This window comes from Aplysia californica, unplaced genomic scaffold, assembly GCF_000002075.1.
Source record: "Aplysia californica isolate F4 #8 unplaced genomic scaffold, AplCal3.0 scaffold01039, whole genome shotgun sequence".
NCBI lineage: Eukaryota > Metazoa > Mollusca > Gastropoda > Aplysiida > Aplysiidae > Aplysia > Aplysia californica.
Genome location: NW_004798309.1, coordinates 35,345 through 62,931, shown reverse-complemented (window position 1 = coordinate 62,931; position 27,587 = coordinate 35,345). Strand labels below are relative to the sequence as shown.

The following is a 27,587-nucleotide window of genomic DNA, read 5'->3' as shown; positions in this document are numbered from 1 at the left end:
TTATTCGGATTTTTATAGAAACAGGTACCTAGTTATTCGGTTTTTTGAAAAGCGAATAATGCCCAGGCCTACTGTCCATTCGACCACCACAATTCCTTCCTGATATAGGTAGTAGTGATGGGCAGGTATCGATACCAGGTACTCGATACTTAGATACCTATAGGTATCGGTACCGATACCTGCTCTAAACATCGATACATATGTGTTATTTATCCCAGGGCTGCCAAAGCAAGTGACTTGGGCCTTGAGAATTTTTTGTTTATCAAAACTGATAAGTTTTCGTAGGGGTCAAGCGTTTTAAATTAATCTACTGTTTTTTTTACAAAAAGAGAGAAGTTTTTCATGAAATGTATCTAGTGATTTTGCAAAATCTTCACTGACAACCCTGATTTATCCTCATTGGTTTAATTTAAAGTTGCTAAAAATCTGGTAAATTGAATTGCCTTTTTAGAACTCTTGTGTTTTTATTTTCCAATACTAACATTTTCTGCAAAGTTGACTTTCATCCCATACTTCACTTAATTTTTGTTTTTATTCTCATATTTGGGTATATTTCTCTCTCTCTCTCTCTCTCTCTCTCTCTCTCTCTCTCTCTCTCTCTCTCTTTTACAAATAATTTTTGTTTGAGTCTCAGCTAAATAGTCACAACTTGTCTAGACACGATTGCCTAAATACTTGGAAAAAAATAGTTGTATTTTTATCTTTACTTATTACCCCCGGCGTATGTTACCAATAGCATTGGGTATCGAGGTCAATGATAGTAAATAACAAGATAGGCCACTCAGCCAAAAAAGTGTCCGCAGGAAGTATGCTCTTTGCTTCAGATGGCGCTGCAGTCTGTTTTGAAGCTCTCTTTCGTTTTTCCAGAAGAAGAATAGGAATAGCACCTCCTTGCGTGCGCAGATCGACTGCTGTTCATCAGCAGTTCGGGTTCGTTCAGTACGGAGTTTTTGTTTTTTAAAATGTTAATGACCTCTTGCCTTTCATTCTAAAGTCAAATTAAACGAAGAAAACAATCACCCTTTCCTCCGGAAGAGGTTTTTTGTCAGCGTAACCATTAAAAAAAAGCGTTCTTCCGAAATTCATTCAAAAACTTGCTAGTTTCACTTTGATTTTTAAAAACTCAAGTAGGATAACTCTGTTCGCTAAAGGTGCGCTTTTGCGAAGAGGGCGCCACCGAATTTTGCGGACACTTTTTTAATTGGCTCTAAGAGAGAAGTGACCCATCTTGTCTTGTACTATCTTTGTCGAGGTATCGATATCGATACCTTGAAAAAGTACTAGATATCGACATCGATACCTAAATTGTGGTATCGGCCCATATTTAATTATAATTTAGTGTCTCTGCTAATAGGTAGATTAAGCTCTATAAACAGCACTGTTTCAGAAGTTTCCGAACTGCTAAAACTGGAATCACAGGCCCAACACAATATTCACCACTAGCCTGCCACAGCCAATCAACTTCTGGCTGACGGGCTGCAGCTAGCCCTGTGGCCTGGCCAATAGTGATGGGCCGATACCACAATTTAGGTATCAATGTCGATACCTAGTACTTTTTCAAGGTATCGATACCGATACCTCGATACCCAATGCTATTGGTAACATACGCCGGGGGTAATAAGTAAAGATAAAAATACAACTATTTTTTTCCAAGTCTTGCTTTGGCAGCCCTGGGATAAATAACACATAGGTATCGATGTTAAGAGCAGGTATCGGTACCAATACCGATACCAAAGATAGTGAATAACAAGATGGGCCACTCAGCCAAAAAAGTGTCCGCAGGAAGTATGCTCTTTGCTTCAGATGGCGCTGCAGTCTGTTTTGAAGCTCTCTTTCGTTTTTCCAGAAAAAGAACAGGAATAGCACCTCCTTGCGTGCGCAGATCGACTACTGTTCATCAGCAGTTCGGGTACGTTCAGTGCGGAGTTTTAGGTTTTTAAAAATTTTAATGACCTCTCGCCTTTCATTCTAAAGTCAAATTAAACGAAGAAAACCATCACCCTTTCCTCCGTAAGAGGTTTTTTTGTCAGCGTAACCATTTTAAAAAAGCGTTCTTCCGAAATTTATCCCAAAACTTGCTAGTTTCACTTTGATTTTTTAAAACTCAAGTAGGGTAACTCTGTTCGCAAAGATTGCGCTTTTGTGAAGAGGGCGTTACCAAATTTTGAGGACACTTTTTTAATTGGCTCAAAGAGAGAAGTGGCCCATCTTGTTATGTACTATCATTGCCGATACCTGTAGGTATCTAAGTATCAAGTACCTGGTATCGATACCTGCCCATCACTACTTTTTACTTTTTGGCACAAAAGAAGTCCTTTCAGCCATTCAGATGATTTTTAGAGAATTCTGTGGCCTATGCACAGAATAGAATTCTGTGGGCCTATGAGAGAGAGTACAGTTGGCCTTTTATCTTCTCTTCGCTAGTGACTAGGCAGTACAGGCTAAGACTAAGAGCTTGGACTTTCATTGAGCACAGCGGCAAGCCGCAATTGTCTGAGTCGATTTGAGCTGACAAACAAGGAAAGCAAGTTCTCAGTAAGGTCTAGCCTAGCGTTTCTAGTAAGTCTCGTATTTGTTGTCACTGACATTCTATCTAGATTCTCTAGATCTCTAGATCTAGATCTAGATCTAGATCTAGATCTAGATCTAGATCTAGATTAGATTCTAGATCGAGATTCTAGATCGAGATCTAGGATCTAGATCTAGATCTAGATCTAGATCTAGATATATATAGTCTAGATCTAGATATCTATATCTAGATCTATATCTAGATTTAAATCTAGATATCTAGATCTAGATCAAGACTAGATCTAGATATAGATATAGATCTAGATATAGATCTAGATTAGATCTACAGTCTACAGAGTACTGAGAGTTCAAATAAAAGTTAAATGATTAACCCTCATCCTGCGGGATCGGGTTTATGTAGCCCGATAAGCCTATTTTGGCACCTCGCCTGCGTTTTGGTCCCGAATGAGTGTAGCTCCTGGCTCAGTGCACGTGCAGCACGCATCCTCTTACGTGTCATTCGGGTCCCGAGTCAGATCCCTATTCCCGCAGGTCAAGCGTGTGTGCGTCAGTCTGCTTGAGTTTGTGTGCGTTTGTGGCCTTCTTCTAGAACCGCCTGCGTTGGTTCGTAATCGAGGCATACACGTCTCATTCAAAACATGCCAAGTTGGTAGCTCTAGATGTTCGTCCAATGAAATAGAAGAAATTGACCCACTTAGACTTAGACATGAGGAGCTTGAAAGGATATAGCTGTGTATTCTAGATTAGATCTAGATCTAGATCTAGAGTGTAGTCTACAGACACTACAGTACTGTCTGGGCATCTCGGCCATCCGGACAAGTCGGCCGGCCGCCTAAACTACTAAAAACAGTGTTGTTCGAACTCTTTTAAGATTTAAAAGTACGAGCTTGTGTGCAGACCCGGTAACCGGGAACAAAGTCATGTTCAAGTATACAGACCCGGTAGGGTTTGGTAAATTTTTACTTTCACTCCCGCACACAGATGCACTGTTTCAGGGGTCAAACTGCTGTACTGTTTGCTGTAGATCACACATAAAGCCACTAAAACTGTCGCAAATCAATTATTTTCAAGACAATTTCAAATCTAACTGTAAAATATCAAATTATGGGTGTAAAAACAGGGGGGCATGCCCCCCTGTAACCCCCCAGATTTTCTTTTACCCCAGTGGGGCAGGCCCCCCTGGAACCCCCCCCCAATTGGTCCAAAGCATGTCTATCTCAGTTAAAAACAATCAAATATTTCAAAAACTATTAATTTGCGACGGAAATGAAGTTGATATTCGTGTTCAGCGCATCAATATTTAGTAGAAAATAGACAATTGGTAGCTGAGTGTGAGACGGGAGGGAAAGTAAAAAAATACCGGAAAAAAGTATATGACATGCCCCAGTTGGCAGGAGGGAACAAGAGAAAGATAGAGTGGGAAATAGGTGGGGAGAAAGAAAGACAAAGACAAACAAAGAGAAAGAGAATGCGAGCGATACTGAGAGACAGAGGAAAGAGAGAGAGAGAGAAATTAAATAGAGAGGGTGACTGCTCGATGGAAATTATGACATTGTTCTGTTCTTCAAATTCTGATTCCCCCAACTCCAAAACGGAGGAAAAACGATTGTTCATCGAAAAGACATCCGCAATTTTCATTTTGATCTAGACGTCTAGATCTAGATTCTAGATCTTAGGCAAGCCTCAAAACTAGATCAATGATTTATAATTGGGAGTGTATACAGTCCCGGTAACCGGGAACAAAGTCACAAAGTATACAGACCCGGTAAGGGAACTCTTTTGTGATTTCGGAGAGTTTCGAACGCCCTCTTGGCTCAGGGTAGACCTAGGTTCTTCTAGATCTATGATCTAGATCTAGATCTAGGCAGACAAACTTAAATCTTTGATCTAGTTTCGCGGCTAGCCGAGATCTAAATGAAGAGTGCGGATGTCTTTTCGATGAACGATCGTTTTTCCTCCGTTTTGGAGTTGGAGGAATCACAATTTGAAGAAAAGAACAAGTTAATGTCATAATTTCAATCGAGCAGCCCCCCCCCCTCTCTCTCTCTCTCTCTCTCTCTCTCTCTCTCTCTCTCTCTCTCTCTCTCTCTCTCTCTCTCTCTCTCTCTCTCTCTCTCTCTTTCTCTCTCCTCTGTGTATCGCTCGCCTTCTCTTTTTCTTTGTTTTTTCTCTGTCTTTCTTTGTCCCCACCTATTTCCCACTCTATCTTTCTCTCGTTCCCTCCTGCCAACTGGGGCATGATACATTTTGCTAGCACCCCCTCTCCTCTCTCTCTCTCTCTCTCTCTCTCTCTCTCTCTCTCTCTCTCTCTCTCTCTCTCTCACACACACACACACACACACACACACACACACACACACACACACACACACACACACACACACACACACACACACACACGATTTCTACCGGGTCTGGGGGCTGAAACTTCCCGAAATCACAAAAGAGTTCCTCTACCGGGTCTGTATACTTCGTGACTTTGTTCCCGGTTACCGGGTCTGTATACACTTCGTTTATAATTTGTCTGTTTCAACTGTCTGTCTAGATCAAGACCTAGGCCATAGATCTAGTCTAGAAAAACTAAGGTTTACCCCAAGCCCAAGGAGGTTAGAACTAACCTGAGCCAAGAGCAGGGCGCTGAAACTTTCCGAAATCACAAAAAAGTTTCCCTACGGGGTCTGTATACTTTGTGACTTTGTTCCCTTTTTAAAGTAAGTGTAAGCCAGTCTTGATTGGATATCTTGTTAGGCTATTATAAGTGGCTATCCTCACCCGGGGTGAGAATAAAAATACGAAGTGGCTAGCCGTACTTAAGTACGGCTAGACTGCCAGTCTAGCTGTACTTAGATCTAGGTTTGGCCCTATCGACTCAAACCTGTAAAAGTACACAGGTCTCATTAGATCTAGATCTAGTATTAATTATTCAGGTTCAAATACATGCAAGTCAGTAAAGCACCTTTTGGTTTTGTCTGAAATACAAATACTTTAGGCATTGCAAACTAAAAATTTCATTTACAATTCAGCCATCAATATTAAGTACGGCTAGCCTGACAGTCTAGCAGTCCTTAAGTACGGCTAGCCTGGCTGTCTACCCATACTTAAGTACGGCTATCCAAGAAGTCTAGCCGTTAGGCCCTATTAACATTACAAAACAGGAGATTTTTTTAAAATGCACTGTCATTAAGGCACCTGGTTTCGTCTCAAATACAAATACTTTAGGTACTGCAAACTAAAAATGTATATTAACAACAATTCAGTAGGCCTATTTTTTTTTATGGTCAGTCTAGCCATCATATTAAGAATTTAAGGGAAGCTAGCCGTACTTCAGTATGGCTAGCTTCTTCCATAAAAATACGATCGACCTCTTACCCCGGGTGAGACTTGCCAGCGTTAGCTATTCTCACCCGATGTGAAACAAGACCTGTTTTTCCTTATTTCGGAATGCTGTCTATCGGTGTGGATGATCAGATAGACAAAAACAAAGAAAAAAATTATGTTATAGCACAAAAGTAAGCTAATTTGTTTGGTCGTCTACAAAGATGCTATGGCTATTTCACTTTTCGAATCGAGCAGAAATACGCGGATCGCTTTTTTGTTTTGCCCGGAAGTTCTCGCAAGATCTACTCCTCTCTCTCTCTCGCACTCTCTTTCTGAAAACTGTCTATCGATGTGGACGGTCTGATTGACCAAAAAAAAAGGTAAAAAATGATGTTAAAACACAAAGGTAAATTAATTTGGTCGTCTACAAAGATGCTACGGCTATTTAACTTTTCTAATCGAGCCGAACTACAAGGGTCGCCATTTTGTTTTGCTCAGAAGTTCTCGTGCTACTCCTCTCTCCCCCCCCCCCTCTCCCCACCTCTCTCTCTTTCTCTCTCACTGCCCACACACAAAATTGCTCGCTTTCAACTCAAAAGTGCTGGACCGTTTGTTCACGGTGAATGCTACACTGGTTGGCCTATCACGGTGAAGGCACACCGGGTGAGAATAGCCAAAATGCTCGCCTGCGCTATTCTCACCCGGGGTGAGAATAGAGGTGGCCTGGGCTAATTTATAAACCAATGTAATCTCTCAAAGATTCCAAACAAGGGATTTCGATCACCGATGATTGACGGACACGCCCCCATTTTGTGCGGTGCCTACATAAAAATGAAAATAAATGAAATCAAATATTTAACCACTTTCATTTGAAAATTTATTTTAAAATGTGTCTAAAAAGCATAAAATAAAATTAACGCAGATTAAGCCGGAATTTGTCACAAACGGCGATTTTTTCTTGTAGTCATTCGCTTCGATATGTTTGTTTACGCAATTCCGCCATCTTGGAATTCCGGGTCGATAGCTCCTGCACATTGCTCTTCATTTTTCATCATTTTTAATTTTTAAACGTCAGAATGGCAAAACTGACTCAACATGAGATTGATGCGTTGCTAGATGTGTCAGACGATAGTTCTGACGAAGAATGGGTGCTGGAAGATGAAGAATTTGACCCTGGTAACGACGAATCTACACTCCCAATCTCCCAACCACACCACCACTGGATTCCCAACAACCGAACATGAGGTTTGTATATGTTTTGATTGGAAGTGTTGCACGCACCTCTTGTGGCCCCCGCTCAGCATTTCTATGTTTATGCTTGGTAAATAATACTTCAGTATATTATAGTATCAATATATATAATCGCAAGTAGACCAACAAAAATTGCATGGAATCAATGCCAATGCCATTCCAATGACACTAGATCTAGATCTAGATTTACAGGGTCCCCACCAGGTCGGGAAATGGGAAAAAGTCTGGAATTTTTAGATGGGTCAGGAGGTCGGGAAAAAGTCTGGAATTTTGTGATGGGTCTGTAAGTCGGGAAAGGATAGGGCCTGTGTAATGTGTAGCTATCTAGACTGTATGGTTGATGAATCCTGAAGAGGAAACGTAATTGAACCACTGTGGCGGAAGTGTATGTGTGACACCGAGGCTCGATCGGGAAGAATCAAGATCTACTTTCGCTTTCGTTACCGCCCAGAAATTTTCCGGTAATAGTCTGATAGATAACGCAACATTTGTAACATGCAGGTTATGCATTATGAACGCTGTGACGCCTTGAAAATAAATAAATATTAAAAATTGCCCTCTGCTGTCGCATGGGGGGAAAAAAAAGAAAAAGAACTTATATAAGCGTCTTGACAGGTTCGCCCTCCTGACCGGTAAATGAACCTGTGAGTACCGGCGGTCTGAGCGCTGTGAAGTATAGGACTCCTTTATATGATACACTCGTGGAAGGGGATTGGTTGCCTGAAGGCAGCGCAAGAGGACAAAAACTGAATTTGGAAGCAAATTTTTAGCATTTTGATAACTACTTTAGAGCTCTCTGCAAAGCGCGCGTTGGTGCAGGCCTTGTGTGGAATCGGGATCCGTAATGCCTTGTTATTGAACTAAAGTGTTCGCGTTTCATTGGATGGGGTGATTGTAATTTATATCTAGATCTATATTTTAATTTAGCTTTCTGTTCAAGATTGACAGATTTTCAGTGTCACTGCATCTTGCCCTCCCTCAGTTCTTACACCTCTCACACTGAATAGGTGTACTTGAGCCATTCTAGTTATTACTAATATTACTCTACTTTGAGTTTGACTGGTTATTGACAGTCGATATTCTAGTTCTAGGTCTTTTCTCAGGCTCAAAACAGGATTCATTTTTTTATATCGGGCCTATAGTTTGTTATGTTGGCTAATATGATGAGGGGAAAATATAAATAAGTAAGAACAGACTGAAATACCAAAGTCTCTCAAGATCCAAGTGCCACACTGACATTTTGTTGACTGGATATAATGTACCTACATGTGTGTGTGTGTGTGTATTCACAAACATATACATGTATTATTATTAGATATAAATGGAGCACACGCTTTCATTGTTATGTAACGTGTTCCTGGAAAATGGATGAGGCCCCTCCCTTGGAAAATTGAGAAGCTGGGTTGGCAAATTTTCCCCTCAAATTGGGGCCTTGAAAAAAAATTGGGGGTCTTGAAAATTTTTTCCAGGATTTGGTGGGGACCCTGGATTTAGTGTCGGTGAGTGACACCGACTGGAAAGAAACTATAGAGAGGCAAAGCAAAGCTAGCAGAATAGCCTATGACACACACACTGTGATTGTCAGAACTAGATTCTTGTGTGAATGAGTAATATTTCCAGGACTTGATACCTTGTTTTATTATTTGCCACCACTTTGCTGAATTATTATTTATTGTAGAAACATAATCATAATGCTACTATTTTCTTGTGTACCCTGGTGTGGGGAGCCTGATGGACACAGGTTGGGTACACTATACATGTAGCAAAAATTAACATGTTCTAGGCATTATGGCATTACCCTTTTAACTGTAAATGATAACATTGTACTTTTGACTTTAGTTTTTGTGAGGGAGCCGACTTTTCCCCATAAAATGGTAGACCTGAAGCAAGTGGTTTATGTAGTTTCAGTTCATGAAAAATGTAATTTAGTATGGTATAATTTTCAGACGTGTTGCATAGATCTAGTAACTTTTCTATTGTTTTGCAAGCTATAAAAAATGTTTCAAATTGTTGTCATGGACAGTTATAACAATATATTTATATGTAGATCTAGGCCAACACAGTGTTCTAATGTTTTTTGTTTGTCACCCATTCAAAAGAGGTTTCTCTGACCAGTACATTTTAAATCTAGGTACTTTCACAACACTTATGTACATAAGTAAGCCTAAAAACTGATTCATAAATCCTATTCACAGCTGTGTTGATCAGCCTGAAGCTACACTTCACGTAGACCCCCAGGCCCGGCAGAGGACCTTGGACTCAGGACTAACTACCCCAGTTCCATCATTTCAACCCAAGAGACCACCTGGTATTCAGCTGTGATGAGGGGAGCTGTCAGAAAATATTTACAAGCCATTGATTTCTTCTGCCTTTTCTTCACCACAGAACTGTGTCAGTATATATGTGAGTGGACAAATGTGTAGGCAGATATGACTGACCCTACTAAACTTAGTATGTATGACAGATGGAGTAAACTAGAAGTGCAGGATTTATGAATCAGTTTTTAGGCTTACTTATGTACATAAGTGTTGTGAAAGTACCTAGATTTAAAATGTACTGGTCAGAGAAACCTCTTTTGAATGGGCTGTGGGCCAGGAAATTTATGAATGTGTGGAAGTATAAATGTATAATGAGTTTTTTGAAGGTTAGCAATCCAGAGACTGAGGGGGATAGTCCTGATAAACTTGTTAAGGCCAGATTTTTGTGTAACTTTATTAGAAGAAAGTGTATGAAACTGTTTCAGCCTTATCAGAATATTTCAATTGATGAACGGATGGTGAAGAACAAGGGACAGTATTCATTTAGACAAAATATTAGAGATAAGCCTACTAAATGGGGTCATGAAGTTGTGGGTTTTAGCTGATTCCAGTACAGGATATACCTATAATTTTGATGTTTACCTTGGCAAAGATGAACATTCTTCTAAGTTTGGCCTTGCTTATGATGTTGTCATGAAACTTGTTACAAATGTTTTGCATCAGGGATATCATTTATTTTTTGATAACTTTTATACAAGTGTTCACCTTGTAAAAGATCTTGTTGTGAAAGGGATAAGGGTTTGTGGAACAATTATCAATAATAGTGAATAGAAGGGGGTTTCCTGCTAGTCTAAAAGATGTTGAAGTCTGGGAGAAAACTGTAGTTAGAGGTGAGTCAAGGTGGAAAAGAGATGGGGACATTTTAAGCTTTACAGTGGAAGGGAAATAAATCAGTATTCTTTTCTTTCTACCATCCATAAGGCTAATGTGGTTGAAAATGTTATCAGAAGGACTAAGGAACAGGGGGTTTTTGTTTAAAAAAATATTCCACAGCCTGAATTAGTCAAGTCTTACAACAAACATAATTATGAATGGAGTAGATCTGTCCGCCAGCTGATTGGGAAATACAATGGTCTCCGTAAAACAAATAAGTGGTGGAAGTCTTTGTTTTTTCATCTTGTTGATATTGCCCGCATAAATAGTTACATTTTGTTTAAAGAATTTCAAAAGAAGAATCCAGATGTTGAAGAACTTAGAAGATGTAAAAGTTATAATCAGCTTAATTTTACTTTAGAACTGATTCAGCAGTTAGGAAAAATAAGCGATGATGACGAGGTGCCTATCGGAGAAAAGGAGAATTTGACCATGACCCATCCTATTGTACCATTTGTTTCTAGTAAAAGAAAAAATTGTAGATTATGCTACCAAAAATATCAAAAAGAAATTAAAACAAGGCATGATTGTTCAACATGTAAATTCTCTTTTTGTTTGCAGGAAGATAGAAATTGTCTTGTAGACAGCCACTATGGTGGGCAGTATAATTTTTTAAATTTATGTACCCTTGTCTAATCAGGCTGTGGTCTGTTGCCATTTTTTCTGTATTGGCTACATAGAGCTATTTCATGTATGGATTATAAATGAAAAGAAAGCATGATACAATTGCTTTGTTTTGAAAGTTGTGAATAAGTGCATCAGTCCTTGGTTGAATGGGATTTCAAACATATTCGTTGTTTGTTTGTTTTGTTAGAGGTTTTAACATCCCTCGAAACTGCATAAGGTCATATGAGCGCCAAGGGGTGGATTTCAACAGAGAAGTCTTTACTGGGAATCAGACTCTCTCTAGTTTCAACAGCACAAAGTCTGCTTCGGCTATCAAGGCACCCAGGAGACACGGGTCACAAAAGTGTGACAAACATACAAAAGAAGTAGAGGAAAATGATGATAGTAAGGATTAGGAAAGAAAATGCAGTTCAGGCACAGTTATGAGCATGACACAGCCCATTTACAATAACAATTCTACTGTGTATAAGAACTCTTTGGGAATGGCCTAAAGACACTTCAGTTAGTAGCGCCGCCCCAGGGGGTAAAACATATTCTGTGGGACGTAAAACAGGAAGACTCGGCTGTAGATTGACCTGTTTGGATTTGTTTGTGAATTATATCTATATTGATTTTGAGGTAGTCTGCTTATTCATATTATGTGATGTATGAAATTAAAGGAATGTCTTCTGTGATGACATTCTTTTCTCATAAATTAGATGCATATTCTTTGACATAATACCTTTACTGGTGCTTATGAGTCTGTGAAGCGCAGAAGTTAAACTTTGAAATTTGAATTTTAACCCTGAAGTTTGGGGGAAAATTAATACTATGAAGCATAATACTGCATTATATGTATAGCAATGCACTTAAAAATGTATTTATTGCATCTAAATGATAATTTCATTATAAGTGCATTTAAGTTAGAAAAGTTTTAAATTGCTCAAAACATGATCGGACAAACCCTCCCTCGCTGTTTTCGCGTTTGTTGATTGCCTTTTCAGGACCTACCTCTCAAATTAGAATTGAAGAATACGAAGCTGGAAATCTTTTTACAGTGTTTCAAGAAATAAATGTTTGAGGTCTATATTTTATAAATTGAGTTTATTTCTTTCTTTGTGACTGTGAATCGTTGTATTTTTGGGGATGTTTTTGACGAAATACTTCTACACTTATGACGACAAAGTGAATAAAATGTGCTGTTGTCCATAAAAAACATCCAAATTAAGAAACTACATTTCCAAATGAAATGAGAGTAAATATGATGATTGCATTCATTCAAGAATTACAACGAGTTGAATGAGGTACCCCCATGCTAATTCGGGGCAAGGGGGGAAAACCCTGAAATCTTTGAGTTAAGTAATGCTAACAATTTCGCACGTTTTGTTTTCCTTTCACTCGTTTTCACTGAATTTGTGTGAATTTTTGCGACAGAGCCAAGTAAATCGAAAATAGGTCCTCCATTTTTTCATCATTTACTTGAACTATGCATATTCATATGGTCATAGACATGGGCAAATGGTATATTACTACGTCATAGGCCTCTATGACTTTGGACGGAAGGCAGAGGAGTTTTTTGTCTCTTCCGGGAATGAGGGGAAGCCCTTGCATTAGGAGTGATGTGGTGCACGGTGGGGGGGGGGGGGGGGGGGGAGTCAACCAGACTAAAAATATTGAGTGTCCGGGTTGTTCGGACAGGGTGGCCGTGCATTGTAGACACAGTTCGCGCATATCGGCCACGCACACATGTTTTTAAAATATGTTTTCAAGCTTAGCCTACCCATTTTTTATTGTTTATTGTTTATTTTTATTATTTCATTTATTGTGTACATTAATGATTTTTGTGGCCAGTGAATTCGATTAAATGGATTTACCAAATTTGGTGATATTCAGGGATTGTGTTGCTTGCACCAAGGTAAGGTTACATTTTATTGTGCTGGCTCTTTTCACTCTGAGGGCAACTGCTCAGTTCGCTGAAGTGGGTGATGTCACCGTTGAGCGGGCGATAGAAGGCGCGCATCGTAACAGCACAGCTGGTAACAACTGAGATTTAGGAACGAGTTTCTGTGGTGCGAAAACACATTGGTGAGCCCTTATTGTTTCTTTGAGCCTATTTTTATAGGGAAAGTGCTATTGTTGATAATATGTTATAAGTTATGTTGAATAAATATAATGTTGATAAATATTAATTTGGATTTACTTGAAACTGAAAAAGAACTATTATCAGCAACCAATCTCTTGTCCACTATAGCTGACTAACAGTGACCGACTCTGCCAGTCTTGCCCAGTTAACCAACCGCCCCTGCCACCAAGGGATCTTTAACGTGTACAACTTGCACATGGGCTCCGCCAGTCTTGCCCAGTTAACCAGCCGCCCCTGCCACCAAAGGATATTTAACGTGTACAACTTGCACATGGGACCTCAGAGATTTTTCGCTCTTATCCGAGAAGTCTAGGTGTTACATCTTGCCTAGCCTAAGATCGGGATGTGGCTGAAAGACAGCAGTAAGAAGGAGCCAAGGAGTAGCTGTAGAAAAACTGCAGAAAGAGTCAGGAGCCCAGAGGAAGGGGGAGGGGGCTGGGGGCAGGACCTGGAGACGAAAGCAGACAGAAGCGAACGACAAGCCAGCAAGATGGTGCTCCCGCCGGCTGTTGCCGAGGGATGTCAGTCTACCAACCGACAACCCAAGATGACAGCTGCAGAACACGTCGACCCACATGGAACACCAGGACCTCAACAACCCGCCCAGGTTTTTCCTTGACGGCGAGCATAACCCAGCCTGGCTGGCCCGCCTGCTGATCTTGGCCAGGGACGTTTAGCAGAATCCAGGACCCAGCTGGCCCTGTGGAGTATGTGGCGACAGTGTGCCTTCAAAAGCAATATCGGCCCGATGTCAGGAGTGTCTTCTGTGGGTCCACTTCCAATGCTCTGACCTCACCCGACAACAGATGCTAAGTCTGCCATCAATGAAGAAGGGAAGACATATTACCGCAGAATGGATGTGGCCCTCCTGTACGATTACAGCGGCGCAACCTCCGCTACGAGCAGCGACACAACCCATCAACGCGCCTCCTCCACACCTCGACCCAAACCGACCTATGACTCGACAACGGCACGTCAGACAATTGCGCCGTAAAAACCGTTGCACGAACTCTAATACCAGGAATCATGAGCGCACCTGCTTTTTGAAGAAGCAGAACAACCAAGCCCTAAACATCCTCCAATGGAATATCAAGGGCCTGCGCAGTGCCAAAATTGAGCTCTTTCAGCACATCGACACCAATCACCCAGACATTATCTGCCTTCAAGAGACATGGTTAAGCCCAAATATAGACATCTCTGTACCTGGTTACTCTATTGAACGAAGTGACAGAGATGACGGAGACAATGGAAGTGGGGTCGCGACATTGATTAAAGATGGTATTACCTACCACTGATTCCATGATGGAGTAGTTGCCAACCCCGACTCCACAACAGAATTCTTAGGCACACTCTTGTACTTGCCCGGCAGAACCCTGAAAGTCGTCAACCTGTACATCCTGCCACGCCACTAAGGTAACTTCGTTCCCCACGTACTCAAGACTGATGCAAACACCGTCGTCGTTGTTGTTGTTGTTATCGATCCAGCAACAGCTGGGCTATCGCCCTTCTGTCCAATGCCATGTAGTGATAAGTGCAGGTCTGCTGCAGTTGCTGTAATGTTCCATAGAGTGTGTTGTCTATGTTAGGTCTTGGAGGGAGAAGGGTAGCTCTCATGTTATTTAGGGCTGTGCAGTGGAACAGGTGATGCTTCACAGTCTCATATGCATAGTCACACAAGGGACACATTGGGGGAAGTTCCGGGTTTATTCTGTTCAGGTGGAAGTTGAGCTGTATATGTTCTGTTCGTAGGCGGAAGATCGTGGTCTGTTTCTTTCTCTGAAGGCGGTTGATATTGTCATTCCTTTTTGTTGTGGTCATATGTTTGAAAACTGCTCTGCCTGTCTTTCCCAGGGCCCATCTGTTCATCTAATCTTGTTTGTTGTTGCTTTTGTTGATTTGTTTTGCAGTGTTGTATGAAGTTGGTGTGTTGGGTTGTTCCTGTCTAGATCTCCGTTTGGCAAGTGTGTCTGCTCTGTCATTTCCAGGTATGGCTGAGTGTCCGGGGACCCACTGCATTACTAGGTTGATGCCACAGAATGTTATCAGATGATGGGATCCAAACAGTATATGGGTCAAATCTTGGTTTAGATGATGGTCATTTTCTATGGCTTGTAATACTGATAGTGAGTCAGTGAAAATCACAATACTCTGTGCTTTTCCAGGATGAGTGTCAAAAACTGTGCGGAGATGGTACAGTGCTATTTCAATTGCCATCATTTCTACATCGTAGTTGCTGCATTTCTCTCCACAGGCTGCAGAGATCTCATTGGAACTTCCATCTGGGTACTGTATTAGTATTCCATATCCGGCTTTGGTTGTGCCTTTGAATGCTGAGCCGTCCGTATAGACGTGTATCCAGTCATCTGAATAGCTGTCGATTGTTTGATGTGATGCAAGCATCAGCGTCACTGGGTCTGAAGATTTTGTGCTCTTGTCTTTGAGAGATGTTGTAATGATTGGCTTTTTTAAAGAAAGGTGGGGAGGGATGTTTTGGTTGACTCTTTTGGTTTCTTTTCTGTTTTGTGGTAGATGGTGGCTCTCCATTAGTTCTGTGATGTGATGCATGATTGACTTTTGTTGAATTCGTTTCTTTGGTTTCCATGTTTCTACTAATTTCCTGTTTGTGTGGTTGGGGCACATTCTTTTAGTTCTTTCATGTAGCTCCAAAACTGCTTTATCTCTGCGGATTCCGAGGGGTTCAACATTTGCAAGGATTTCGCATGCGGCGGTAGGTGTGGATCTCATGCCGTCATTTATAAAACGAAGGGCATTGTTTTGGACCTTGTCAAGGGTGTTGCAAGTAGTTGTACTGCACATAGTGAGTAGGCTATTGCTGTATTCCAGGGAAGATCGGACATAACCCAGGTATAGAGCTCTCAGAGTTTGTTTGTCTGATCCCCATGAACTGCTTGCGAGTTTCTTTAAAAGTTGGAGTCTTTTTTTTGCCTTGTTCCTTATGTTCTCCACTTGGCTTTTCATGGTTAGCTTATGGTCAAGTTTGACTCCTAGGTAAGTTGGATGTTCTTCTTTGGGGAGACTTTCGTTTCCTATCTTTAGTTTGAGATTTTCTTTGGCTGCTTTATGGCTCTTTGTGAAGATGGTGTATACTGTTTTCGTGCTGTTTATTTTAAGTTTCCATTTCTGACAGTAATTATGGAGCCTCTTGAGGTCTTCATTTAATTTCCCTGCTCCTACTATCGTGCTGTGATTTGTCTGCTAGAGAGCAAGATCATCAGCATAAAGAGTCTTTTCTGATTTCAGCACGTTCGTTACATCATTAAAGAAGATCAGGAACAAAGTGCAACTCAGACAGGAACCTTGAGGTAGGCCTTCCTCGAGTACTTCTCTTGACGAGTGGGCATTGTTTACCTTGGTTTCAATGTTTCGATCCGACAGGAAGAACTTGATCCATTTGTAAAGTTTGCCATGTATCCCGAGGTCCATCAATTTCATGAGTAGGCCTTTTCTCCACACTCTGTCGTACGCCTGTTGGAGATCTACAAAGATGGCGACGGTGTGTTTACTCTCCTGAAATCCATCCTGGATGTTTTGACTCAGTTTAAAAAGTTGATCTTCTGTGTTGCTGCCTTTTCTGAAGCCTGCTTCATGTGGGTTTAAGCTGTTAGTATTTTCCAGGTACCAGTAGAGGCGGTTGTTTATCATTCTTTCTGCAAGCTTACCGATACATGATGTTAATGAGATGGGTCGGAAGCTTTTCGCTTCTCCAGGTGGTTTCGCATTTTTCAGGAGTGGTGTAATCTGGGCGATCCTCCATGCCTTTGGTATTCCACTCGTTCTCCACGTGGTGTTTATCAGGGAAAGAAGAACTTTTCCTTTAGCACCAAGGTTGCACAACATTTCGTTGTGTATTTTATCTGGTCCTGGGGCTTTGTTTTCCTTTAGCTTTTTGAGGGCCTGACTGAGTTCCACCATGCTATAATCCTCTTCAAAAAGCGAGTTGTTCACAGTTGGAGCTTTTTCTTTATGCTTAGCCCTGCCCTGTTTACAGAGGCGAAAAAACGGTTGAAATGTTCGGCTTTCTTCTGGTCTTCAGTGATGGTGCTGCCTGAAAGGAAAAAGGGTTTGGGGCTGCTTTTTTGTCTTTCTCCCGAGAGGTTGCTGACAAGGGACCAAGCCTTTGTTCCATAGTGGCGGAGATCAAGATCTTTGCAGGTTTGAGTCCATTTCTCTTTTTTGGCTTTTTTTACTGTCACTTTCACTTGAGCGCAGGTCTTGTTGTAGTGTATTTTGTTTATTGTTGATGGTGATTTTTCCAATGACTGTCTGGCTTTCTCTCTTTCAGCCACAGCAGTTTGGATTTCTTCACTCCAAAAGGGTTTAAAATTTCTTTGGCATCCCCGTGGAATGTGCTGAGATGCAGCTTTCAGAATATTTTCGGTGACTTGTTCATTAAAAAGATCAGCATCTTCTGTTTCTGCTATGCTGGAGATCAATTCGTCTGAGGTCTTTTCGTATTCTGCCCAGTTGGCTTTCTTAAAGTTCCATCGAGTTCTCCGAGGGTGGTTCAATGCAGGTGGGGAGGTGATCTGTATAAAGATAGGCCTGTGATTACTTCCTATGTCATCAATCACTTCGATGCGACAGGAGTTTTTAATGTCGGATGAGCAGATGGTGAGATCAGGCCGGCTGAGAGTCAAGTGGGTTCTGTGAAGTAAGGTAGGAGTTGAGTAATACTTGTAATACAGATAGGTTGCTGGTTTCGCACAGCTCCTCAATCTTTCGGCCTGTGCCGTTATAGTTGACGTAGCCCCATTCTGGAGAGTGGCCATTGAAGTCACCCGCACAAATGGTTTTTTCGTAGCTGGCTGCTTGCAGATCAGACAAGTCGCATGTTGTCTGTGGGGGGCTGTAAACATTATAAAGTGTGTACTTCCTACCAATGTGCCATATGGTGGCCTTCTGGATATCTGTCGGTTGGGCAGATGATAAATGTACGACATCTCCCTGAACATCATTTCGCAGGTAAGTGACTACACCGCGGCATCCTGTGCATGTGCAGGCATAACTGGTGTATCCTGTGAGGTTCAGGTCCGTACCTTTGTGTAGGGTTTCTTGAAGTAGGGCAACATGAATCTGTCTGTCCTTCAGTACTTTGAGGAGTTGTTTTCTTGTTCCTCAAACCACAGATGTTGAGTTGCAAGAGGTTGTGGGAACTCTTCTTCTGGTTGGGGGTGTAGTTTGCTCCCTTCTCACGCCGAGAGCTTTTCGGTGCTGGTTTAGCACTGTTTCTGTGTGTATCACCAGTAGCTGACTTGTCGCTCAGAGCAGCCTGGTGATTTAACGAGGCGATGTCCGAGCTCGCATGTAATTTATTTCTTTGTGTCATGGCATTGTGGACTGGGGTGTCTGTGGACTGTCTGCCCACCCTGAGAAGAGGCCATTCATGTTGAGGATAGGAGGGTACTAGGAGTTTTCATGAGACTGGAAAGACCTAACTGCCCTGTGACCGTGTATTTCCGGTAGGGTTCACGTTGCCCATTCCCCACCACCAATGGCTACTGGCTAAGGTTTTCGACTCTTTCATGAGGTATTGGCCAAGTTGGGAAGCCATTGGATCGTCACGTCCTGGGTCGTTGTGCCTTTACTTACAGGTTTCACGGCCAGAAAGCAAGTCAGGCATTCTGCTCGGTCCATCTCCTGCACCCAGACACTCTCAAACTGGCTGGTACCTTCTCAACCACAGAGGGTGTGTTGATAAAAGTAGTAGAGGTGTTAGGCAGATTAGACACCCACTCAAGGGAGAGTAGGGGCGTGTTAGTGAGGAGCATAACGTCTACCACGCATAGGTGGGTTCTGCCTCCTGCACCTTGTGGGGCCACACCTGCTCCCATCCTGTTGTTTTAACCCCTCTAGGAAACGGGGGGGGGGGGGGGGGTTAGTTTGTTGGCGCCAACAACTCGCCATTCGCCAGAGCCGTGTCAGTAAGGACAGGGACCACCACGGGCAGGTACGGTTGGCTGGATTGGGAGAAGCTGTTTGAGACGCTTAGGCATTTCTCAATATTTAAATGAGACCCATCACCAGTCCTTGATCCCCACACCGTCGTCGTAAGCGTTTTCGACTGCCATCACCCTTCGTGGGACCCTTACGTCGAACAGTGTGCCACCGGAACAGAAATTTATGACTGGGCCCTCAACAATGATATGATTGCCCTCAATGACGGCTGCGAAACAAGAATCGACCCGAGAAGAATGCTAAAGTCAGTCCCTGATATTTCCTTCTGTCATGTTTCAGAGGTAGCGTATGTCTCTTGGCAATCCAGTGACACCCTGGTCTCTGACCACAAAGCCATTGAAATCAAACTCTGTAGACACTCTGCCCCTACCCGTAGGAACAAAGCCAAATGGTCCTTCAAGAAGGCTGACTGGTCGTTGTTTAATGCCCTCATGGAAACAGAGACTTCGGCAAATGACATGCCTAACATGACAGACGCCACAAAATTAAACACGTGCCTAACTGAGGCCATTTTAAAAGCAGCCAAACAAAGTGTCCCTAAGGGCACTCGTAAACTTCCTAAACCCTTCCGGAATGAAGAAGCGGACAAACTGATAGAATAAAAAGTGCAATTAAGGAAAAAAGCCATGGCAACCAGAACACGAGAAGACATTGAAGACTACCAGGAGGCATCTAAAAGAACCACATCCCGCTTCAACGAAATGAAGCACGACTGCTGGCGCAACTTTACTTCAGAGATGCCCCTCTCGACTGACCCTCAACAAGTCTTCCGGGTCATAAATGCCATCTCCGGCAAGAAAACCCCCTCCACCGGCAGCGCACTCTCAGTAAACAATAAAACCCTAAAAGGCTGAAGATTTTGGCTGTGAATACGCCTCAGTCAGCCGCCTAAAACTCGACAAGGCAGGTAAACGCCGGCACTACCAGCTTAATCAAAAGCTTAAACTCCTTCCTATTGACCAGAACACAGGCTATGATTCTCTCCTTACCATGGCTGAACTGACAGTTTGTATAGGAAAGCTGAAAAACGGCAAATCTCCCGGGCTTGATGGTGTAACCAGTGAGATGATCAAACACCTCGGACCCATTGCAACCTCTGCCCTGCTTCGTCTTTTCAACCTACTTTCATGGGAAAGGGCCATTGTCCCAAACAGCTGGCGACGTTCCAAAATCATACAGATACCCAAGAAGAATAAGCCTGCAGACAAGATTGGGTCCTACTGCCCCATCAGTCTCACCAGCTGCCTTGCTAAGCTGATGGAGACCCTCGTCAAGACCCGCCTGATGTACTTTCTGGAGAGCAACAACTTGCTGAGCAACAATCAAGTTAAAGTCTACTGAAGACCAAGTCCTGTGCCTAACGCAACACATCTCAGACGGGTCCCAGGCTTGTCCCAAAATACAACGAACTGTGCTAGCCCTTGTGGACTTCTCGCATGCCTTTGACAAGGTATGGCGCACCAGGTTAATGGGGAAGATGATTGAGAAATCTACTCCCAGCCGCATCACCCAAAGGATAGGTTCGTTCCTCAGGGACAGATACACCTGCCGTTTCGAGCAGGGAGTCCCCCAGGGCAGCGTCCTGTCCCCCACACTGTTCTTTGTCTTCATTGATGATATTGAAGCAGGCCTGCCTGAAGCCGTGAAGACGGGACTCTATGCTGATGACTATACTATATACGCCCCCAACAAAGACATAAATCAGGCTGAAAACAGTGTCCAAGCAGCCATAAATTCACTTGAGCAGTGGGCAAAGCAAAACAAGATGGAGATCAGTATGGAGAAAACAGAGTGCAGCCTCTTTACCACCAGCCCTCACAAGGCCATGCGAAAACCAGCACTCTCGCTCAAAGGCTCCCCCATCACCTTCAACTCCAACCCCACCTTACTTGGGGTCACACTTGATTGTACTCTATCCTCCAACGCCCACATCCGGAATCTTGAGCTAAAACTGTCAAGCAGACTTTGATCATTGAAAGCCCTTACAGGCACCACCTTGGGTGCCTCAAAGGAATGCATAAAGCCAATATATTATGCTACTTGTCGGTCAGCTATCAACTATTGTGCCCCTGCCTACATGCCTCTTACCAAACCCTCCAACCTGCAGAAACTGGAAAGAAAGCAGAATGAAGCAGCAAGAATCATCACAGGCTGCTCCAAGGATACTCGTGTGGACAGCCTCCTCATCAAAGCAGACATTTTACCACTAAGGCATAGAACTGATGCCTTGACTGCCATCTCACCCGAGAAGTCCATGCGTCTGCCTGCAACAAACCAACGCAGAGCCTCCACAACAAAGTCAGTGCCCATGCAGACAGGTAAGTTGAACTGGAGAAAGCATGCCCAGAACCTCGTAGCCGAAACTGAACTGGATACGTACCCACATGAGGAGCTGGTTGTTTTACCCCCCACACAACAGTGGACGGCTGCATCATGCAACGTGACTTGTAGCACCGATCTTGTCTTCGACTGCAAGCGTGCTAATGAACCAGCCATCAGGAAAGCAGGAGAGGCTACCATTCGATCGCTCCCCCTGCCCGATGTAGAAGTCTGGACTTGATGGTTCAGCTTAGCATGGTACCGAGTATGGAGGCAGTGGAATACTGATCAAGACGGGTGATACCGAACTCGACCAACGTGTACCCGCGGGCCGGTATTGTTCCAGCTACAGGGCCGAGCTTGTAGCTCTCAACACAGCGCTGGACATGCTTGTGGCACTATATTATACAGCAGGCAGCCTTCTGAACAGTGTGCGCATCCATGTATACACACTGATTCCAGGTCAGCAGTCATGCACCTCTCATACGGCCCTACCAACTAATCGGAAAAGGTGGTATGCTCAATCTGGCAGCATCTGCACACCCTCTGTCAAGGCTCCGAATGTTTTATCCACTTACAGTGGATTCCAGGCCACGCTGGACTGGCTGGGAGCGAGGAAGTTGACAGCATCGCCAAAGAAGCAACAGCGCTTACCCAGGTTGACACGCAAATCGATTTCTCGACAGGTAAAGCCGTCATCCACCGATCGACCCGCGCAAAACCCGTTTGCCCAGCCGCCATTATACCAGCTTGAAGCCTCGCTCAGACGACAGGACCGCCGGCTGCTCTCCCAAATGAGAACTGGTGGAAAATCACCCAAGCTGAGATCATATCTCCACAAAATTGCACCAACAGACAACCCAGATCCGTCCTGTTCAGCCTGCAAGGAGGAGGACGAAACTATGGGCCATGTGTTCCTGAGATGTCCCGCCAACTATCGTGCCAGACCCCGTTTGCTGGGACATTTCAGTGACCCACTTTCAGCACTTTTTAAGGACCCCCGGGCAAGTGTTGAGTTCCTGCGTGCTGTCGGCATCGCTGACCGTTTATGAAGCCACAGCGCCAGAAGAAAGAGAGAGATGAAAGTAGACGAAAGAACATGATAAGAGAGCAGGAAAGTGGGATCTTAGGGTGACTTTTGTGAAGTGAAAATTCTGTTTTCTTGAAACAGCAGGATCTTAAAAGCAACTCAGAAACGGACATTTATGGTATCATTTCCTTCCAGCTGTTACTGGGAGATTTAACCAGTGGCGGTGGGTGGACCAAAATTTGGGTGGGGCTCAGGTTGCTGATGCTTCGACTTTACCACCAAATAGCAAGCAATAAATCCTAAACAGTTCTGATTTTTCTTTACTCTCGGTGAGCCATGGTATTTTGAGAACCATTCGAACGAGAAGAGTCACCTTTGTCTTCCGTCTCTTGTTTTAAGTTAGATTCTTCTGGATGGAAAAGTTACCGTAAAAATCTTTTGACATGATTTATAACCAGAGCTGGTAGTAACGGAGTACAAGTACTCCGGAGTACAAGTACTCCGGTACTTGTACTTACGTTACAATTTTCGGTACTTTTACTGTACTCCGGTACATTTTTGAAACCAGTACTTTTACTGTACTCCGATACTTTTTATAAAAGTACTTTTGAGTACTTTTTAAGTACATTTTGAGTACTTTGGTAGCTTAATGAAAGGGTATGTGCAGGCATTTCTGATCATAATTTACGGAACAAAAACCCGATCAACCGCCAAGAGTTAAAAGTTGAGATCAAAAAAGGCCCGTCGCCTCAAAGATCAGCCACTATCGTGAATGTCATCACAAGCGTTGTAAAACTCCATGAAATGGTACAGTGTTTGCTCCAGACGGGATCACACCAAGGTGTGAACTGACCGATGCGTTTCTTTTCCCCAAACATCGCACTCGCATCTGACCTCACCACCTAAACTTACATCACTCCCTGGGTGGGTAGGGCCTACAAGTTCGCTCCAGGCGGGATCACATCAAACTGTGAACTCTTCCCTGACCATTGAAAGCAGTTTTTCCCGAATTTGCGAGACAACCTGAATTTTAATTAGTGTGGTCACATCGTAATGGTGCGTAACGACAAAGGAGGTGGAGGGGGGGGGGGGGAACTCAATCAGAGATGGAAAGCTAAAATTGCTGGACAGGTAAAGGGGAGGGGCAACTGGATAAACGTAGATAAAGATCTCAAGATTCACGATAGGCTAATGAGTGTGTATATATAATATTATTTATGGCATGCCTCATGCCACTGTGATTGGTAATCAAGGTTGACCACTCTTTGCTTGCCATATGTCATAAATCCACCCAGGGGTCACGTCAGTTCATGGGTCACTGTAGATTCTTCCTTGGCTTCATTGGCTAAGATCCCGTATTTTCCTTGCTTCCGAGCACTGGGATCTTAGGCGGAGACTACTTCAGTAGAGAATCTTTGGTTACACTACACTTACTAGACTCTAGGAAACTATTGTATTTTGGTTTGCCGTTGGCGCCGTGGACTACACAGTGTGACCAAAATCTGTCAGACCACTATAATCAATTGAAACTGAAACTGTGTTCTCAATGTGTATCTAACAATTTTTAGGCTGTCTAAATTTCTTTTAAACTTTTTTTGGGTGGTTTTTGCTTAAGGCTACATTGATTCCTTGAGGATTTGTTAATGAAGAATTCAATGCACTTTTCCATTTCTATGCGGGCCATTTTCATCAATTTTATGTTTTCTTAAGAGCAACTTTGTATCTACATTTTTCAATTTGGATACTCTTTCTGTAGAACTTTCCAACCTCTAGGACTGACTTACATTTGATCACATTGTCTTGCTCAAACAAGTTCTATTCATAATAGCACTATACCCACTAGTTGCGTCTGTTCGTTTGGGTTGTTTTTTGTTCAACTTCACGGACCATTTCCACCGTTCAGTGCGTACATTGTATATTCAAATGCTTTGTATACTGTTTACATTTTTAGTAATAAATAGCCTAATTTGTCAAATATGCTGGATAAGTTATAAAATATGATGTTTTGTATAAGCGCTGAAGTGTTTTAGCATATTAGCAGAAAGTACTTAAAATGTACTCGTAAGCACTTTTTTAAAAAGTACTTGTACTCAAGTACATTTTATAGGAAAGTACTTTTACTGTACTTATGTACATTTTTAGATTGTACTTAAATTTGTACTTAAGTACTTTTTAAAAAGTACTTTAACAGCTCTGTTTATAACTGTTAAATCTCAGCGGCACAAACACAAACATACACACACAACACTTCAAACGTATCCTTTCTATAAGCTGGACAAGGCCGTGTAGTCGTGGAAAGTAGAATGCACCTAACAATTAATGTCCAATGAGCGCGTAGGTATCTGTGTCACGGGGGGAAAGTGTGTCATAAACTTTCACCCCATTGTCAGGGCTAGGAGAGCGTGAGCCCTCAGTACAGTGTTATTTTTTCCGCTCATCTACCTTTTTTCAAGAAGAGTTTCATTACTGAAGGACGTGGGAATGGGCTCATCCTGTGCTGAGCCCTAAAGACATTTGGATGGCTGTTAGGATACTATAGGTGTAAACGGTGACAACAGTGATTGGATAAACGAGCCAGCCTCCAGGTTGATTACTCTGTGTTGATTGCGTGCAACCATAACATAGATGAAAGTTTTCAGTTGGTCTTTCCATCTTGGAAACAAAACCATACAAAATAAATATCATGACTCTTGTCTGAGTGAGGCGTTTGAAACTATTGATTTTTACTATGAACCCTTTTGAAATTTACCGATTCAGCCGGCAGATTATTTTGACTCTGGACACAAATAATTTCTGACCGCTTCGTGACATCATGGATGGTCTCACAAGAAGTTAATAAAGAAATATCCCCTATGTGTGACATATATAGATGTTCAGAATAAAAAATACTATTCAAGGCATGAGTAAAAAGGGGTGAAATGTAAGTGATAAGAAAAAAAGAAAAGAGAAAAGTGAGATGAAGAAAGGGGAGCAATATATATAACAGCCGCTCAGAGTCTCTCTGCGTCAAAAACCAGGAGACAGTCAGCCACCGTGAGCAGCGCTGCGGGCTGAATCAGTTAAGAATATTCTGTATTCAATACCTTTCTGTCTTCTTCATTCACAAGCCTCACCTGCCATTTCCTTGTTACTGATAGAACAGTTAAGAAATTTTCATGGATGCAGACAGACCTAAGACCATAGTCTTTGGTGTCTTAGCGACTTACAAAGAAGTAACAGGCCCTTTATGATGCTATGGGATTTTAGGAAACTTTATATATATATATATAGGAACTTTTATTGATCCCAGCAGATGTCACGTTGTCATGAAGCTAATCGAAAAGTAATATTTTCTCATCTTCTGATTTGAAAAGAAAAACAAAACTAATATTTTATATTCTGATTATTGATATAATTGCTGTCATTACGGAAGTTTTCTTGATGTATCTTTCATTTCAGATGTGTGAAAGAAAAAGTTACTGACTTTAACTGGTGTTTGATTTCATGGACATCATGCTTGACAACCCCAGAATACCTGCTGCTCGTAGGAGAATTTCAAAAATCAGATGCCTTCAGGATTGTCTTGTCAGTTTGAGAGACAAAATACCTTTTCCGTCTTGCTTATGTTATGTGCCATCAGAAATAGAGTATTTGGCACCTGCGAAAACAACTTGGAAACTCCTAAAGAGCCCCAGAAAAAATTCTGAAGTGATCACTGAATTCATAACAACAGAGAACAGTCGCCTTATTGCCAGCGGGGAAGAACTGTGCAATAGTGATGGGAAGTGGCTGAGAGTGTTAAAGGTAAATTATGTGGCTTTAATCTTCCTTTGTGAATTTTGACGATTATTAGATCTACAGTGCTGGAAATTGTGTATAATTTGGTTAGTAATTTTTTTTTTTATGTCCCTAGCAACAAACTGCTATCCTTCTGAGGTCAACATGTTAATTTTGGAATTCGACGTTGGAGATTTTCCATGATAAAAAAAAATAGACAAAGAGGTGGGTTACAGTTTTCTCTTTTGAGCTTTGGGGTTTTAATTTTTGCTGTGTTCCAGATCACTGGTCTAAATATACTCTGAAAAACTACATTCATATCCTTATTTATTGCACGGCTTGAAATAGACCACGGCACCGTGGCAATTTGCCTTGGTGCCTTTGCAATTTGCCGTAATGCCTTTAAAATCAAAGGGTCAACCGCGGCAATATTTGCCGTGCCCTTGTTTTTTGTTTTAAAAAAAACAACTAACAAGTATAAATGGTAACAATAAAAGGCGGTGGCAACTATTGAATAAATTCAGTCAGTACCGTAGGCCTAATAATGTGGTCTTTGAGGGAGGGGGGGAGAGAGAGAGAGAGAGAGAGAGAGAGAGAGAGAGAGAGAGAGAGAGAGAGGGGGGGGGGGGGGGGAGGCAGAGGAATGGATATCGGCAGTTCGGTCTCGCACCTCGTCTAGTGCCCTCCTTGCCAGCTCCGACCTTCCGACTGATCCGGCGGTGAGCGAAGTCTCACGAAGTGAAGCATTTTTATCAGCTCTATGATGTAGCCTCGTCAAAGTTACTATTTCTATACCCTACATCTTTGGCCTCGTCTTGTGCCCTCCTCGCCAGCTCCGACCTTCGACCGATCGTTTGTAATATTTGTTAGAATAAGGATACTTTGGTTTGAATAATATGGTTCTACAATAATTTTGGGTGCTGAAATTACAAATGTTCGTGTAAAAATATTTTAGCTAATTTAGAGGACCCAAAGGAGAGGAGATGCAAATTTTGAATGAAGACCGCTGTACAGAGGATTTCTTGGAAACGGCCAAGAACTGTAACTCTTGAGTCTTGAAGTTTTTCTTGTGTGTCTGTTCACGGAGTTACTGTAGTTTTATTAATTTGACCAAGATCGACACCATGCCAAAACGAGACCAAAAGTTGAAGAAGTTGAGTGAAAGGAGCAAAAAATTTAAAAAGTTAGATGCATTCTTCACTACATTGTTCATTGACACTCTATATTATTCAGTCTACTTCTTTATGCTGGTATGAACTCAAATAAATGATCATTTCACTATAGGGCTGTGTTATCAGAGTATGAATGAGTCTCGTTACACAAATCTAGATCTTGTCATTGTGCTGCGTTCATAGAATGATCCTCCTCATTGTAGCAGCGAGATCTTGACTGTAAATCTAGATCTTTGTAAACAGAAAATGACTGCTACTTCGTTTAAACAACTTTAAAAAAAAAAAATTGTGTGTGT

General features: G+C 42.3%; 1 protein-coding gene across 1 annotated transcript in view; it reads left to right on the top strand.

The window, feature by feature from the left end:
* Positions 1 to 2,540: 2,540 nt before the first annotated feature.
* The window catches only part of LOC101847389 (E3 ubiquitin-protein ligase HECTD3), a gene marked incomplete at both ends in the record, with an annotated part of 59,848 nt that continues 34,801 nt past the window's right edge, over positions 2,541 to 27,587 (top strand). The window contains 2 exon segments of the mRNA XM_005111307.2: positions 2,541 to 2,559; positions 25,802 to 26,146. Of these exon segments, the coding sequence (XP_005111364.2) occupies positions 25,847 to 26,146 (300 nt within the window).